The sequence below is a fragment of the Mauremys reevesii genome, linkage group 9 (genome assembly GCF_016161935.1).
Source record: "Mauremys reevesii isolate NIE-2019 linkage group 9, ASM1616193v1, whole genome shotgun sequence".
NCBI lineage: Eukaryota > Metazoa > Chordata > Testudines > Geoemydidae > Mauremys > Mauremys reevesii.
The window spans coordinates 47,329,202-47,347,383 of NC_052631.1; the positions used below are offsets into that span (position 1 = coordinate 47,329,202).

At 45.0% G+C, this 18,182-nt stretch overlaps 1 protein-coding gene across 8 annotated transcripts in view; it reads right to left on the bottom strand.

The window, feature by feature from the left end:
* Positions 1–9,375: 9,375 nt before the first annotated feature.
* Positions 9,376–18,182, bottom strand: part of SAG (S-antigen visual arrestin) — a 29,925-nt gene continuing 21,118 nt past the window's right edge. For 2 of the 8 annotated variants that reach the window (XM_039489335.1, XM_039489334.1), the window contains one exon: positions 9,376–10,688. In XM_039489335.1, coding sequence (XP_039345269.1) covers positions 10,483–10,688 — 206 coding nt within the window. In that variant the 3' untranslated portion in view covers positions 9,376–10,482. Of the gene's footprint in view, positions 10,689–11,206; positions 11,217–16,830; positions 17,012–18,182 lie in introns of those variants that run through there. The other 6 variants (XR_005584859.1, XR_005584857.1, XM_039489336.1 and 3 more) reach the window with 5 other exon arrangements.

Below are 18,182 nucleotides of genomic sequence, written 5' to 3' on the forward strand. Positions count from 1 at the left end.
AGGGCATGCTTAATGAATAGGGGCATACATTTGTCTCACCCCTAACTTGAGACAAAACTGCTGACCTTTAGGGTCCCCCCCCCCATAACAAGGTAACAATCTTTGTAGCCTACATGATTTTTCACTCCTGTATGATTTTTCACTAATTTGACTATATATATTTCCAATATAATCAAAGGTGGGAGAATAACCTGGGCTGGGTTCTGAATGGTTTTAAAACATTAAATAGATTTAAATACACATTACAAAATAAGGTTTTGATCAAAATAATGGGGCATCAGGCTTTCAGCATTTTTTAATCAGCCTTATTAATAACGTACTGGAACAAAGAATTACTGCCGCCTAAAAGAGATTGTCTTTGTAACTTGGCTACATGAATGACTTTTGGGAAAATTAAACAATCAAATGAGATTATGCAGTATTTTTGATAATCTGCAGGGTTTTTTCGAGGAGGGGGAAGAGGAAGTAGGTAGAACAGTTATGCTGGCTTTGTTCTTTCCTTTGAGAAATTCCACAGGTAGACTGGGCAATACAGTTACTTGACTCATGTGTGAGATGCTAGCTTGTGTATAGGTTTCTGAAAGGAGCTTGCCTCTCTCTTGCAAGACTGTGTAGTCTTCAACACAAGTAGTGTATTGATACCACTCAGTTCCTTCATCAGACCGAGCTGGAGTGGTAATTTTGCTTACACAGCATGTGACTAAGACTAGGGCATACATTAATATTTATCATACAGTAACACCTAGAGGCCCCAATTGAGAACTGAGCTCCATTGTGTTCAGACACAGAGTAAAAGATCGTCCCTCCCCTGAAAGGCTTGCAGTCTAAACAGACAAGACAAACAAAGGGTCGAGAGGAAACAGGCACAGAAAGGTGAAGTGACTTGCCTAAGAAGGTCACACAGCAGGTCAGTTGGAGAGCCAGAGATAGCAATTGGGTCTCTTCATTCCCGCCTCTTCTAGAGGAAAGTGAATTGACTGAAGATAATTTCAGATAAAGGTGAGGAAGTGCTGGGGTTGAGGGAGCAGCAATCTCTAGAGAATATGACAAGGAAGAGATCAGTTCTTACTTGTTAATGAATGCACGTGACATTTGTCACCAAGGTATGCCAGAATTGCCCCTGATTTCCAGGTAGCTGCAGTAACCAGAAGTGTTTACCCATGTAGGCCAAGGCCTTGCCCGAGTTCTCCATCCCTGTGTGCCCTCAAGAATGGAGTATCACAATGTATTCTCTATGGGGATATGTTTGAAGATTCACTTGGAAGAACTCTATCTGTTTCCATAAAGCACTATGTACATCATCAGCAATTAACAACAATAAACTTCAGCTAGGGTAGACTGCTTATTGTGTTGATTATGTGTGCTGTGTTAGCAGCATTGACTGATATTCTCCTGCATACGGCTCAAAGGCAGGGGTAAAAGTAACTTAAAGGACTTACCGGTACGCCGGAGTCCTGAGCAGGGGTGTGGCCTCAACCGGAAGAGGCGGGACCTTTCAAGATTTAAAGGGCCTGGGGCTCCCTGCTGTCCCCACCTGAGCCCGGCTGCCAGACCTCAGACAGCACTTTAAAGGGCCTGGGGCTCTCCGCAGCAGCTGGAGCCCTGGGCCCTTTAAATTACTGCCGCAGAAGCTGGTCCAGTCCGGCATGGCGGACCGGACCGGCTTACTTTCACCTCTGCTCAAAGGGTTGACTTTGATTTATAGAGCCCTAGAGGGGTTGTGTCTGGGCTACCTTAGAGAGCTTCTCTCTGCTTCTGCACCATTCTAACTATTGAGATCAGCTGGTGCACGCATAGTAACAGTCCTCAGACTAGAGTGCAGTCTCCCAGGAGAGGGAGGAGACAGAGCACGCTCTTGCCTCTAGAATGTGTTTCTCCTCTTGTAGTAAGAGGAGGCCCTAAGATATAAACCTTGGTATCAGAGGCCTGGTATGAGGCCTGAGGCCTAAACTAAAGTAATGGTCAAGACTTTGCTAACATAAAGCAAAGTTAAGCTGTCAGCCAGAGGCAGGCCCTGCTCACAGAAGCTGGCAAGGAAAAGGCTGATGCTGCAAGAAGATACGTACCTAAAAGGTATCGAACACTAGATATCAGAACATTCACATACTTGCACATTCCACGCAAATAACAAGGAACAGGCTGGCCCATCCCAATGACAGGGGCAAAAGGGTAATATGATGGATAGAGTTGTTTTGTTCGAACCAACATGTACAAGGTGAGAGGCGGCACCTTACTACGTAGAGAGGTTGCACCTCATACGTCAGGAGTGATGTGTAACTTGTTTGTACCTGTGTATAAGAATGCATCCCTGGGGCGGTGTCTTTGTCCAGCCGAGGGGGCAGTGGAAAGTCCCACCACTGACTGAGCTGAGTCCATTGCCAAGAGGCACTTTCTCGTAGTATGCCCTGAATTAGGCTAAGAAACCTACAGGGAACTGCCATTGTGTCCGAGGTCGCAATAAACCTAGTCGACGTGACTTTGCATCTTACTAGACACTGTGGTTATTGGGGGTTCTCGTCGGGTCTGCTGTGTCAGCTATCTGCACAGAGCTGGGGCAGCACACAGAGGGAACACACGCACGCAGCCGAGTGATATCAACATTGGAAAAAGCAGAGCACCACACCAGTAGCATCTGACAACACCTCTTAGTCCAACACATCAAAGTGTTGTCCTTCAGGGAAGGATGAAGTGCTCATCTATTCAGGCTTTTGCTTGTGGCCAGACACATTTTAACTGAAAAATAAGTAAGACTGTCACTAACCTCTGTCATTCGCTTGCAACCATTTCCACTCCTAAACTCTTCCACAGCAATCTAACTGAATTTCTAGGCACAACAACAGAGGTTAACAACAGTTTTTTCTTTTCTTTCAAGGTAGCAACAGTAGAAGCAACCTGCCATGGGTATTTTCCACTTGCTTTATTTTGCAACCTCTTAGTCTCCTGCCCTCCCTTCAGCTCTGACATCAGCATCCTTTTAATCTGACACCACTAATGAATAGCAACCAGTTTGCTTTTCCTCTTTCCCACCTACTCAGGGTGACAGCTGGTTCCTGACACCAAATTGCACTGTATTTGTCAATCTAAAGCTATGCTTTTCTGACTCTGTCTTTCCATACACCATCCTTCAGTTATGCTGTTAGCATTAGACAACCCAGCACTGAAACACTCTCTAGCAATCTCCCAAGAGGCCTAAGGAAAGCCTGCCTATCTAATGCATGGATGCTGGTGTATTAACTAAAGGTTTTTCCAGTCTTCCATTCAGAACTTCCATATGAAGGAGATGGGATAGAGGAAAAGAACACTTGTCACCAGGGTAAAACTGGTTCCTTAAATCCGCTAAGCTTTCCTGGCTGTTTAACTGATTATGGAATTTATGTTCAAAGCAGGCAGCTTCGTATACACTTGCATTAGGAAACTTTAAAGCTATCATAGTATCTATATAGTAATATAGAGTTATGGGAATCTCTTCTGTAAATGGTCAGTTAGCAAGGTTCATAAAAAAAGTGTATTAACTTAATTTTAGGTTCCTGCCACTGGTATCTCATTTTTGTTACATCGAAAATGTAGCACAGAAAGCCTCTGAAGGCAGAACACACTGGAAATGACAGAAAATCATCAAGAACGCTGACAATCATAGAAATGTACGGCTAGGAGGTACCTCAAGAAGTCATCAAGTCCAGGCCTCTATATTATAGCAGGACCAAGTAAACCTAGATCCTGTCTTGGTCCTGTGCCTGACAGGAGTTTGTCAACCCTGTTTTTAAAAACTTCCCATGAGGGAATGCTACAATAAGCTTAAACTAATTAAAAAAGAATAGAGGGCATCAGCTAAGAACCTAGAATGAAAACCAACTAGATCAAAGACAATTGGATTATTCTATTACAGCTGTAAACTTCTGACTAGCAGTCGAAACGTTTGATTTCTTAGAAGACAGTGTAACCTCAGAACCAGAATGCATGAAAGATAAAAGGCTAATCACCCTGAAACTAAAGACAAAGGTCAGCATCTTTTGGTCAAGGGACAAGAAAGTTCAACTTCACTTGCTGAGAGCTAATGAACAGATTGAAAAAGCTGAATTCTCCTCCCTCCCTGTAAGAGAGTTAAAAGTGCTAGTACAAAATTAGTTGCTGAAAGTCTTAAAATATTTTTCTAGGCCAACCTGAGAAAATGGATACTAATCATTAAGGCTGCAATTCTTTCACTGAGGTTGCAGAAGTCATGGATTCCATGACTTTCTGCCACCTCTGTGACTTCCCAGGGCCAGCTGCTCAGGTGCCCCATGGCCAGCCATACTGGCTGCTGCTGGAGCGACCTGGGGCCAGCTGCACCGGCAGTCCCAGGGGCCAACTGCACCGGCAGTCCCAGGGGCCAGCTGCACCAGCTGCTGCTCGGGAGGCCTGAGGCAGCTGGCTCCAGGTACTGTGCAAGCAGTGGCCAGTGAAACTGGTCCAGGGGACCAGGGACGGCTCTAGCAATTTCGCCGCCCCAAGCACTGCGGCACGCCACGGGGGGGCGCTCTGGTGGTCGCCGGTCCCGCGGCTCCGGTGGACCTCCTGCAGACGTGCCTGCGGAGGGTCCGCTGGTCCCGCGGCTCCGGTGGAGCATCCGCAGGCATGCCTGAGGGAGGTCCACCGGAGCCGTGGGACCAGCGGACCCTCCGTAGGCATGCCTGTGGGAGGTCCACCGGAGCCGCCTGCCGCCCTCCCGGCGACAGGCAGAGCGCCCCCCGCGGCATGCCGCCCCAAGCGCGCGCTTGGCACGCTGGGGTCTGGAGCCAGCCCTGCAGGGGACTGCCCAAACAGCGGTCCTGGGGGAGGCCCATTGGGAACTTCAAGCAGCGGTCCCAGGCGCTGCCCCAGGGCCAGCCACACCAGCTGCTGCTCGGGCGGCCCCGGGCAGCTGGCTCCAGGGACCGCCAGAACAGCGGCCGAAGTGGCTGGCTCCAGGGAGCACCCAAGCAGAGGTTCTGGGGGTGCCCTGTGGATCTCCGAGCAGCAGCTGTTCCGGGGCGGCTGGAGCAGCAGCCCGGAGGCCGTCAGAGAGCAGTCCCCAGGAGCAGCGGCCAGGGGGCAGTCAACCCCCAGCACTGGAGGAGGGCCCTCCCTCAGCAGGGGCCCCCCAGAGAAGCAGGCCGCAGAAGTAGAGATTTAGTCACAGGTATTTTTATTTATTGCCCATGACCTGTCTGTGACTTTTACCAAAAATACCCGTGACTAAATTTTAGCCTTACTACTAATCATTGTTTTGTGCAAGTCCATCCCTGCCTCATTCACAGTGCTGTGCATTATTACTTAGTACTACATTGAACTTTCAAAAGTTGTCCGCAGTAGACGATTTTTGTGAGGAAGCTCAGGACACCTTGCAGGCCAGATATACAAAAAGCTCAACTCTGTCATAGCTCCTGAAGCTGGAGCTAAAAGATAAGTGGGAAGCTGCGTTACCTAACTCATGCTTAAAAATAGATTAGGAAGAATGTCAGAAATACATCCAATTAATTATTTCAAGACTACCTTAAACAGAGTTCACTGGATGCTGGACCATCTCTAGAAAACAGGCTTGGTTAACCATTGTAAAAGTCGGAGATGCTATCAACCTTCTGCTAAACTTGCCCATGTCTTCTTCCCTTGAATTACAAAAAATACTAGAGCAGCAGTTCTCAAGCTTTAGCAACCCGAGGATCCCCATTTTGATTTAAACATTTTTGTGGACCCCCAAGCCGACCGCTCAGCCCCAGGCCCTGCCCCCACTCCACCTCTTCCCCCCAAGGTCCCACCCCTGCCCCTCCTCTTCCCCGCCCTCTTTCCATCCCCTCCCCCGTGTGTGCCACGTCCCTGCTCTTCCCCCTCCCTCCCAGCACCTCCTGCACACCACGAAATAGCTGTTCCCTGGCATGCAGGAGGCACTGAGAGGGAAGGGGAGGAGTTGATCAGCAGGGTCGGCAGACCCGCTGGAGTATGGGGTCCACGGACCCCAGTTTGAGAAATGCTGTACTAGAAGAATAAATACAAAAGCCTTTCCACAGTTCTGAATACAAAAATCTGACCCTCTCCAAAGATCCGTGTTGAAATCAGTAGAGGAATTAAATCTACCAGTGAACAATAGAAAATGGGTAGTGATGTGTCTGTTAGTAGCAACACATGCAATACTTAGAAAAGGATATTGATCACTCTTCCACTTGACCGAACTGTGACACTGCACCTCATATTCTTCATAGTGATATTATTATATGATTATGACATAATTATGATGCATATTATGCAAGACGGGTCATGTAAGGTGTCATTGGAAAAATTATGATTTGCTGAATGGGATTATCCTAATTTGTATGCATGTATCATTTTTGTATCTGAAGTTATAAATACTGACTATGTATCTGTACTTCAAATGTAGTTACACATGGGTAATGCTCAGTAGACAAGATGCTTTCAGTCTAGATAGATGGTTGGGAAGGACCTATTCAGGGCAATGAGAAGCTTATTTCCCACCTGGTGAGCCTTCCTGAGAACACTCCAGACAGCCTGTAAGTAATGGCTGCTATGACTCTACAAGGACATGTGACCAGGCCACACGATTCTGGATTCCATCTTGGGATTTCAGTGTTTTTCCACAAACCGGTCTGGGAACTAAGTTTTGAAACAAAGGGTTCTTGCCATATGCTAAAGTTATATAAGGCAGGGAGTGACATCATCTGTGGTTCTTCACTCCCCACACAAGAAGACTCCTGGAAACACCTGAGGAACAAAAACTGAACTGGGAGAAGTGCTGGACCCAGGCTAAAGAGATTTCTAGCCTGTGTATGAAACAGCTGGGAATTCCAAGCTGCAAAGCAAGTGTAGCTTGTGGCTTAAGAATCTGCAGCCTGCTTGTACCATTTCTCAGAGTGAGAAACTGCTAGTTCATATTCAGTATAACTAGTGCAGTGGTTCTCAACCTGCGGCCCAATCAGCACCCATGTGCAGCCCATGTGACATCCTCAATGCCATAAGAGTAGTGTGTGTGTATATATATATATATATATATATATATAGTGTGGATGCGGCCCACAGCTGCATATGCAGCCCACAGTGATAAGTGGTTCTCAACCTATTTAACTAGTGTGTTAGACTTAGTTTTCATTTTTGTTTATTTACTAGGTAATCTGCTTTGATCTGCTTGCTATCTTTTGTAGTTAATACATTTGTTTTATGTTTTAATCTAATCCAGTGAGTTTGGAGTGAAGTGTATGGGAAGCTTAGCTCAGAGGGACTGTTGCATTTCCTTTCCACACGGAGGGGGAGGTGAACTGGATAATAAATTCATAGTGGTTGGGGTTTGGACCAGGGCAGGACAGTATGCTCTCTGGGATCCTAGGCTGGTTGTTATTGTGGCTGTAGCCTCTCTATTATTGGTTCACATGTAGTGGCTGGTTAGCGAGCCTGCATGTAAGTGCAGCTGGGAGTATCCCTGACTGTGTGTATGCTGGTGGAGTGTAAGACCGGGAGTAGGTCTGCAGCATATCACAGCAGCACAGTGTGAGAGGGAGCCCAGGCTGGTGGGTCAGAGGGCTCAGTGGTACCCCACTTAGAGGTGGCACCATGGGGGGAACCTGTCACACCAACTTTGATAAACAAACACAGTTGTGACAAAAAGGAGTAAAATAAATTAAAATGCAGTGTGACACAGGTGCATTAATATGGTTGGGGTACGTCATAGCCTAGACATCGCTGGCTTTGGTTTTTTGACTGGTTTTGGTGCCTTAACTGAGGCACAGAAACCTAAGTCTCAGCAATGACAAACCAGATAGTTCTCTCTGAAGCTATGTCTACACTGCATACCGCTGGTGGCAGCACGCAGGGTAAGTGTAGCTACATGCCACAGTGAAAAGCAGGCTGTGCACACTCTGCAGTGCGTAGCTGCATGTGTCAGGGAAAGGTTTCAGCTTCTCCCCACTGTCAGAGCCTTTCCCCACTGGGAAGTCTTCTCCTAGGGGGAGGGAAGTCTCTTGCAGCAGGGAGGCAGCGGGATGCTAAACTGCTAATAGCAGTGCAGATGGGGAGGCCTGGCTCGGGCAAGCAGAGAACATATATGGTACACACTCGCCCCCCCACCCTTCAGGCATGTCTTTACTACCCTAAGCCATGCCTCACAGCTACACTGCTATCTATACCCGTGCTAGAGAGCTATACGTATATGTGAGCTACATGCCACCAGAAGCAGCATGCAGTGTGGACCTACTTTGATAGGGGTAGAGGGAGTACCCGGGCTCTTCTTTTAAGCCACCCTGTTAGGGAGCATTAGAACCCTGCATAAAGCTGCTCAGATCTTTTGTGAGCTATCGTGATAAATGGGCTTGTTAACACCACCAGAATCCAGATGAGCAATGGCAGCAGCCTCTGCTCAAGGAACTAAGGGAAGATGTAAGGAGGCCACACAGGAAGCCCTAGGAACAGCCTGGCTGGGGAGAAAGCTGAGGTGGAGGTTTATGTTCTGTTATTACCATAGAAAGCCCAAGCTAGGAAGAGGGCAACTTTGACCTCATCCAGCTGTGCAGTGTATTTGGATCAGGTTGAGAACGACACCTACTCAGAGCTGGCTTTCATGAAAAATACTGCCCATTGGTGAGGAAAAGGACTTCAACAGCCTCTGTGTCCCTGTTTCCACTGCTGTTCCACAGGGTCCTCTCCTGTTAGCTGAACTAAGACCCAGAAAAGAAGCTGCTTAATTGCATCTTCCCATGCCTGGAGGAGGAAGCAGATTCATATTAGTGAATTTGAGATCACCATGCAGGATATGATGGAGGGAGAAATGAAATTAGGGACTGTCATTGGGTGGTCTCCCAAGCACCTCCCACCTAGCCTCTGGGATGGCCCCTTGCCTCAGTTTCCCCCTTCAAGGGGCTTTTTCAGTAAATCACAAACCCTTTTGTCCCTTCATAGCCCTTCTTGGGTTCTGGTTTGTTAAATTAACAAAACATTCAACATAAAGTTCTCAAGTCCATTTCCGGGCTTGTGTCTCATGCCCCAGGTTTCCCTGCTGACGCCTTACTCACTCCAGCAGCTTCTATCCACCACTCTTTTCTTCCTGGGAATGAACTCACTCTCCCTGTTCAGGACTAGCAGCCCGGCTTCTTCTTGCTGCTCTTTACAGGGGAATCAGGTAACCCTGTGCTCATGTGTGCTTTCTTAGTAACTTGGGTTAGGTGGCCCCACTCTCGAGCTCTTAATGGGGCAAGTCACCCTGGTACATTGACATTTGATTAAATTGACAGGCACCATATTTAGAACCAAAAAGGATATATTTCTATATATACATAAAGCAGTTAGCCAGTAGAACTCATTGCCTCAAGGAATCATTGAGGTCAAGAGCTCAGCAAGATTCAAGAAAGGTTTAAACAGTTATATGGATAATGAGAACATGCAGAGAAACAATAGTATCTTTAAAAAAAATCCAAAGTTTGGAAGAATATAAACACTCACGCTTTAGGGCACACAAGCCAGTCTCTAACAGATGGATGTTAGGAAGAAACCTGCCTATGGGAAAAATTATTACATAATTGTCCAGCTTTGGGGTTTTATTGCACCTACCTCGGAAGCATCCAATATTAGCCACTGTCAGGCAGGGTACTGGACTACATGAAACCCTGGTCTGATCTGTTACGGCAATTCCTGTTTGTGTGCAGGAGTTTTGGTTAATGGGGTAAAACCTTCGGTTTAATGTACAATGCAGATTGCTCATCCATCTTTACTAAGGTGGCTGTTTTCCACCTTGTTAAATGAGCAGTGTAGCACAGCATTACAAGCAGTGCGGAATAAGTTTTGCAAAATATACTGCTGACTAGAGACAAAGCTCTGATTGAGAACCACTGGGGGAAAAAAAACAAGATTGAAGCAACGATCATGAGATCACAAAACATTATCAGATTTTGCTAGTGCTAGATCGCAGTCCTTCAGAAAGGGAAGTAAACTGCATGCTTTATGGCAGGGGCTGGACTCACAGTGCAAATCTTATTCAATAACCTTGACAGAATTTAGATCCAAAAGTGATCAAAAGAGAAACAAACAGCAGCTCCTTGTAAGCCATTGAGGGGCTCTAGCACATCACCAAGGGCTGGCTAGGTAACCCTTCAAACCATTCCTCCCCTTGCTCAGATTACACAAGCAGTTTGTTGGTCAAGATAACCAGAACTTAATTAACTAGAACTTTTGAGTCACTGGCTCTTTGATCTAACATTAGGCTAAGCAAACTACGAGAAAATTCAGATGCTACAGATACATAATCAGTTTGGCTTTAATAACCTTTTTATTTGGTAGCATCGTAAATAAACATTGACTCATTATCCTCTCTGTTCATCTCTACTGGCTGAACCACAGATGTTTGAGTCTGTTGCATCCTTTGGCTAACAAAGCCAGGTCTTTTAGTCCAGGCAGGAGAGGATCATGCTTTTATATCCACTGCTCCAGAGTTTGATCCCTGCTGCTGACAGCGCACCTAGAGATATCACATTACAACAGCAAGACCTGGCAGTTTAATACAAACAAAAAACTACATCCTAACGTGTTTGTAACTACCATCAGACCCCATAGGTCCTCCAGAAGCCTGTTCTCCAAGTCACTCATCATTTGGAGAAACAGCCTTATTCTCATCTTCATCCAAATCTTGCAGCTGTTGACGAGAAAACTCTTCAAATACCAGGTCTTCATCCTGGGCACTGAAATGAAGGAAAGACAGGCCTTTCAAAACTGCATACCCCCTTCATACCGAGCTCAGTTTTCCACTGGGAGCCCTTCATCGTCAGTTCTCTTTTCCCCTTACATGCAGTGCCCTCTCACTTCACCAGTGTTGTCTTAAGTCCTGAACCAAAGCCCCCTGAAATCAATGGGTGTCTTTCCATTGACTTCAATGGGCTTTGGATCACATGCCTACAACCCAGCCCTGTTGAGCCAGCTGGCACAGCAGTCAGCAGGTGTTTTCTACACCAGTCAGGATAGTAGCCATGGAAGTTTACTAAATGCTGTAATGTCCTTCCCTGCTGAATAGCATCATCTCCAGCTGAACAGCTTGGAAATGGGAAGGGCCTTTACAGACTACTAGAATTAGCCTGTGGAACAGGTCTCATCTTGCTCATTCTACATTACAGTTCTGGACAAGACTAAGAGAATTTCAGATGCATTAATTCACCAGGAGCTAGAATGACCAGCGGGACAATATTAAAAAGAAGCTTCATACCTCTCCATCACTGTAATTACCAGCACGCATAAAAGAGGAAAGAGGAGACACAGCAGAGGATTAGAATAGAGTTTACTCTAAAGCTAAACAGGAATCTCACAAAATAAGAAGAGACAAAAAGATAACTGGTTTAGGAACTGGTGTTTTTTTCTGGAGCGTGAGGAGCAACCCAGAAAAGCCTTATGTCGTGAACTCTATCTCAGTGGATAAAATAATGGTGCCCGGATGAAGCAAAATTAAATCACTTTAGGGCCTGTTTACATGTGGAAACTGACTGGCATAGCTACAGCAATGTAACTATACCATAGCTATAGCTATACCAGTATAACTCCGCATGTGGACACTCAGGGCTTGTCTCCACTTACTGGGAGAATCAACACATGGCGATCAATCCACCGAGGGTTGAAGACCCACTAAAATCAACCGCCACTCACTCTCCCGTCGACTCTGGTACTCCTCCGGAACGAGAAGCATAAGGTAAGTCGACGGGAGAGTTTCTCTCATCGACCCAGCGCAGTGTATACACCGCAAAAAGTCAACCTAAGCTATTCGTGTAGCTGGAGTTGTGTAACTAAGATTGACTGTGCCCCACAGTGTAGACCTGCCCTCGGTCGGAAATAAGAGAGTTTATTCCAGTATAATTACTTGAAACAGAGTAATATGAAGCTAAAGCTCTTAGTGGAAACATATTCCATTAGCAGAGCTCAGACATCAAAGGGGCTAAGGAGCTAAAAAAAAACTTCCCATGCTGGCTTGCTAGGAACAACTGCTGTGAAAGGCGTCTGTGTGCTCACCTATTAGTACCAATCAGAGGTGATACTGTTTTGTGACATGGTGTTCCTCTTAATTGGTCTGTCACTCTTATTTAAAATAAGTAGCCAGCTTGAACGGGGAAGAAGTCATTAATAAGCATTAAGTCAATTAAATCAAATGCTGTACAGAAGACAGAAAGTGGTAGGGACCACATTTCAGCTCTTTTTTTTGGTAGCTTTTATTTTAGAGTGCAGAGCTCAGAATTTTACACTTGCTTAAATCTTACACTTAACCCTTTGGCACTAGCTGAATGCATTCACATGATGAGATTTTAGCCTATGCTTTCCCAGTGAGGCAGCATTCACTGCTGCGTGCTTCCCTTTCGCTAACTTGGTGCTTTCAGCGATCTCTCCATAAAGCAGTGATTAAGCAGAGTGTACTGTGTTGTGGTGGTGGAGGGTTTTTTGGGGGGAGGTCTGCTTTTCTGGTCACTTTAGCTCACCCAGTGACATCTGCATCACCCACCCATCCCACCGAGCCTAATTGCAGCCAGCTAGGCCAGACTGTCCCAGAAGTGGTCAGCGATTCTGGGTGTCTTAGTAACTTGGTGCCATAGGCTACGTCTACACTACCCACCGTATCGGCGGGTAGCGATCGATTTTTCAGGGATCGATATATCGCGTCTCATCTAGACGCGATATATCGATCCCCGAACGCGCTTCTATCGATTCCGGAACTCCACCGCGCGTCGACATGGAAAGCCCCGGACATCGATCCCGCGCCGTGAGGACGGGTAAGTTATAGATATAAGATACTTCGACTTCAGCTACGTTATTCACGTAGCTGAAGTTGCGTATCTTATATCGATTTTTCCCCTTAGTGTAGACCAGCCCTGAGCTCTAGACTCCCAGAGGTGTTAAGCACACACAACTCCAGCTGAAGTCAATGAACGGATGATTCTCAGCACTTCTGAAAACCAGGCCTTTAAAGTGCATCAGACCCAGCACCCATAAACAGAACCGCCTAAAATTAGTGGATCCTTTTTTAAAGCATGGGTCTGTGTTTGTATTTCATACTCAGAGGATCATTTACTGTACTCATTGACTCCATTAAGATATCTGGGATGTATGAATCTCGCCCAGTGGTCCACGCTCAATTGAAAGGAGTTGGAAATTAAATATTTAGAGCAATACGTTTAGAACTGCCATCATACACCGTTTTGCTTTTGAATCAATGGTGTTATTTTTTTTCTTTAAATACAGTCTTTTGCTTTTTCTCCCATTTGAAGTATGATAGTTACTAAGGAAACGATGACATCACTGATGTGGGCGAAGCTTAGTGGTATCCACAAGTGCAGTACGCAGTCAATTTTATATAATGGGCAGGGGGAAACACGTACTGTTTTAGTCAGATTTAGAGTTTGTCAGGAGACGGGTTACATAAGTAGGTACTGTGCTATATGCAGCACCATAACGCCCATGACACACTGCTAGGTAAGATTATGCGCCAAAAGATGCAATTATACTAATTTTAGCTTAAAGCAGCCTCTCTTTCCTACAGGCTCATTAGCTAAAGGCCAACACACTCTAGCAGGGCTTGGGCCAGATTCTTGCCCCGATGCAATGTCATTCTCTGCCTCTTAGTTCATGTACAATTATCATGTAGCTAAAGTTATCAAGAGCCTGAACAAGGCTATGCAATTTCTTGCAACAATCCAATGTCTAAATAAATACAACTCGGACTTTCAGATTTGGGGGTGTGGGTTGTCTCACAGGACAAAAAATAGTATTTCATCACATGGTGCTATAAGCTTGCATTGTGCAATCAGAGCAGTAAATCTATAGAATTAAAGTTGGGACAGATGGTAATTTCTATTATAAGCCTGATTTTATCCTCTCCTAGCTCTTGGGGGGAGGTGGTGAAGCATGTTTACTGATTTTTTTTTCAATTTTAGTAATTTTTGAAAGTTACTATGTAGCTAAGTGTATTACAGGTATGAAATAAGGTTTAAAGAGATGCAACCAATGTGTACACACTGTACGAGAAATCCAAGGCACTGAGACTATACAGAAATCTGAGAAAGGAAAGGTAGTAATCCGTTCCTGTCCATCCCCCAGGCATAGAAATAAAAAAGGAGAGAATAGTTATCAATAGCCCTACACTTCCGATATAAGCTTTTAACTTTCAAAACAGCACTGTATCATTTATAAACACATTTAAGGGACAAAATCTACTGATGCAACTCAGCACAGCTCCATTTATTTCAATGGAGCTGTGCCAGCATGGACCAGTAGAAAATGTGGTGAGAGAAAGAGACCAAATCCTCGACTGCTTCCTCTGCTTCACACATTGTTTGAGATTCCCTAGGCTCAATTCATCCCTGCACAAATAAACATGCTGATACTGGATACATTCTATTTACTCTGACCCTGTATAATCCTGGGTGAGTTTTTTGGGTGGTGATGGGGCAGGGGGAGAAACAGAGGTGGAATTAGCTTAGCCCAGCCCACTGAGGGCATCTTAATATGGTTTTCTCCCCTGGCATTTTAATCCCACTATATTTTTGGCTTTATAAGGTGATCTCCTTCCTGTTTCTCAATTGCATCCTGCCCTCCCTTCCCCCCCCCACCAAAAAAAAAAAAAAGACAGCAAAGTAAGTAGGGAGGCACAACAGACAATTGGTAACTTTTAGCTCATCAGCAATAATGAAGGGAACAGAAAAGATGAGGATGACAACTGATCTCAAAGTCCCCACACATAAACGCATTTATCTATCCCTCTTAGAGGCTGCACAATCAGCTACAAGAATTAGTCTATCTCCTGGTGCTTCTAGATTCCCTAAACACTGTTTGCTGCAGCTCAATCTCTGCCCTTAACTTTTGATCCACTTAATGAAATAACATCTAATTTGGAACTAACAAAGCACATCTTTTTTCTCAGAGTTCAGTGAAAAACTGGTGGAATCACTATCAAAAATCAAAAGCATGAAATCACTAACAGGAATAGTGACTAGAGATAACACAGGAAGCCAGAAACTGCAGGATCTGGAAAGATTTTTAGTTTACCATCTTAATTTGGTAGGTTTAATTCTCTATTGTGGGACCCTAAAACACACATGTTGTGTTTCTAAATCTGCTATGCAGGTTTCAAAGGGACTTTATTTTATTCATTATGTTTTCCTTTTTGAAGCGAAGGCATTTCTTTCCCCAATTAATTGCTTTTAGGGTTCCCTACACAATTACTGGTGAGTCTGTCCTATTATTAAGTTACAGAAAATCTACTATTTTCATCTGTATGATAACCTAAAAATGAACTGTTAGAGAGGACTGTGATTTAGCAAATGATATATGGGCTGCTTCTTTGGTAAGAGGATGTGGTGGGGGAGTGTTTGAGAGGGATGTTTTGCAATCCTGAATTTCCAATGTATCTTTTTTTTTAAGGCCAAGAAAAAAAGATCTATACTCTGGCTGAGACTGGATTGAAGTAAGAGGAAGACCCCATGGCTCTGGCATTAGCGTTTTCCCATAGAGGCACCAGGCCTACTTCCACTGTTAAGTTGCTGAATGTTTGAACATGACGGCACGTGCGCACACATGCTTATGTAATGAACTGTAGCTCCAAACAAACACCACAGCTGTCAGCATCAATCAAACCTGTAATCTTCAGTTCCCATTCTATTTGAATTATAGGAGTAACAATTAGGTATCCAGAAAGAAGTATCTTTGCTGGGACCAGGCCCCAAGCTCATTCACAGTAGGACGAAGTATTACACTCTCCCAGTCGGATAAACTAATCCCAAGCATCTGAGTCCACAAGAGTTCAAGTCCATCTAGAGTGCTGTTTTGCAAAAATCAGATTTGATCCCCAATGTATGTATACCTGTATGGTATACATACAGATGTGCTCACTGTGTTACACTTAGGGCTCATCTTCACTGCAACACCTTAGCCTGAATCAGTACAGTCAAGTTAGCCTAGCTCAAGTAAGAGTGGCCACACTGCAAAATGACAGGCAAGCTACACAAAGCAATTGGATTAGCATCTGAGTTGTGCAAACAGTAGATGGAGCCTATAGCTGGTCACTGCTTTATTAGCTTGAACATCAGCAACACTCAAACTTCAACTCACACCCAGATGGGCCAGCTAGCTTGAGTTTAAAGCACCCTTTAACTCGAGTTACAGATGTATTTGTCAGGGCCAGCTCCAGACCCCAGCGCGTCAAGCGCGCACTTGGGGCGGCGTCCCAGCGGGAGGGCAGCAGGCGGCTCCGGCGGACCTCCCACAGGCATGCCTGCGGAAGGTCCGCTGGGACCGCGGCTCCGGTAGACCTCCCGCAGACGTGCCTGCGGAGGGGCCGCTGGTCCCGCGGCTCTGGTGGAGCATCCGCAGGCATGCCTGCGGGAGGTCCACCGGAGCCACACGGCCAGCGGACCCTCCACAGGCATGTCTGCGGGAGGTCCACCGGAGCCGCGGGACCGGCGACCGCTAGAGCACCCCCCGCGGCATGCCGCCCTGCTTGGTGCGGTGGAAATCCTAGAGCCGCCCCTGGTATTTGTGGACAGGAAGTGGGTTAGGGGTAACAAGTTATATCTTGACCCAACACTGCAGTGAAGACAAACCCTTAGTTGTGGAAATGTTTTTGAGGAATAATTTAAAAGAAAACAAACAAGCAAACAAAAAACAATTATGTTTGAAAGGATATCTACTGAAGTCACTAGAACTGAAAAGCTAGTAAGTGTTCCCACCCCCAAACCCCATTTACTTACATTGTGCATTTGATAGCAATTTGGGTAAAGTTTGCAAAAGTACCTATGATTTAGGAGCTTTGTTTTGCTTTCAAAAATGACTCAGGGCCTCCTAAGACAATGGGACTCAAGCATTTTCAAAAATTGTGCTCTACATGACTCTGGAGCTGAAAAATCCCATGGATTTTCAATGAGACTTTGGCTCCTTAATCACTTAGGCATTTGAAAAATGTTACCCTTGAAGATCTCCAGTCATTTCCACTGTTTCCTCTGCACAGTTAATCAGTTTATCCCTTGCTGGAAAGACCCTTATAAACATCAAGAGGGGAAAAGGAAAAAATAGTTCTGATTTCTGTAAAGCAATCTTTAGTTTAAAAACCCCTATGATATTCTATTTAAAAGATCAGCAATGGAAATTTTCCAAAATTAGCAAGTTTATTACAAATACAAGGTTGGCACAATGTCCCTTATAACGTCTCCCCCCCTCCCTTCCACGTGTGTGTGAAGGTGCCCTATTTTTATATTTTATACATGTGCATTGAGAGAATGTATGTGCCAACTTCTTGAAAACATGGAAGTGGTCTTAATTTGAAGCACTCTGCATCTATTCAGATGTGATATCTGCCTGCCCTCCATTTCTCCTGATACTCTAAATTCTTCTACCAAAATTATCTGCCTGAAGTGTGGGGAAGTAGAAGAGGGCTTTGCTGACAGCATGCGTTCAAAAAAAACAAAAACAAAAACAAAACAAACCACACCACACAAAAAAAATCATGCAATTAAAAAAAAAATCCATAAGATTTTTGGTTCTTTTGATTTGCCTCCTGCTTTGAGCCCTCCAGTTATACTCGCTAATATTTTCAAGCTTTTCTCTGCAGCCATGAGAGTTAGAAATATTGTAAATGAAAGGTGAGATTCTCATGCGCTCGATTCCAGCCATTGAGGCTTTTAAGAAAGACTCCAAAACATGACAACACTCATGATGATAAAGTCACAACAGTTGACAACACTGTCTTCTTTAATCTGCTTGCTTGAGGAGTAACAAACCGTTTGTTACTCATTCCCTCCCCCGAAAGTCAATGTGCGAAGCTTAGAGTTTTGTGTTTCTCATATATTTGTGGAGCCATGTGTCTCCTTAACACTGCTATGGAGCACGCATTTCGTTCAAATGCTTTAGTTTTTTGTTTTGATTTGGTGGCGTAACTTCTTAACATGGAGTTAGAATATTGAGCTCCGCTCTTATTTATTCAACATATCCTGCCATATACTTTATGGCCACTAGGTGTCTCGCTAGATATAGTTCTGCCTACGAATTTGATGTAGCATTTTTCCTTCTCTGTCGTGCAGTTTAAGATTCCCATCAAAGGGAAATCTAGTATGAGAAACAGTTTTAGAAATTCCTTCAGTTCGCGGCATGCTGGCTGCCTTGGCTCGGCGTGGCTTTAATACAAATATGTTTTTAAAAATTAGATCACTTTT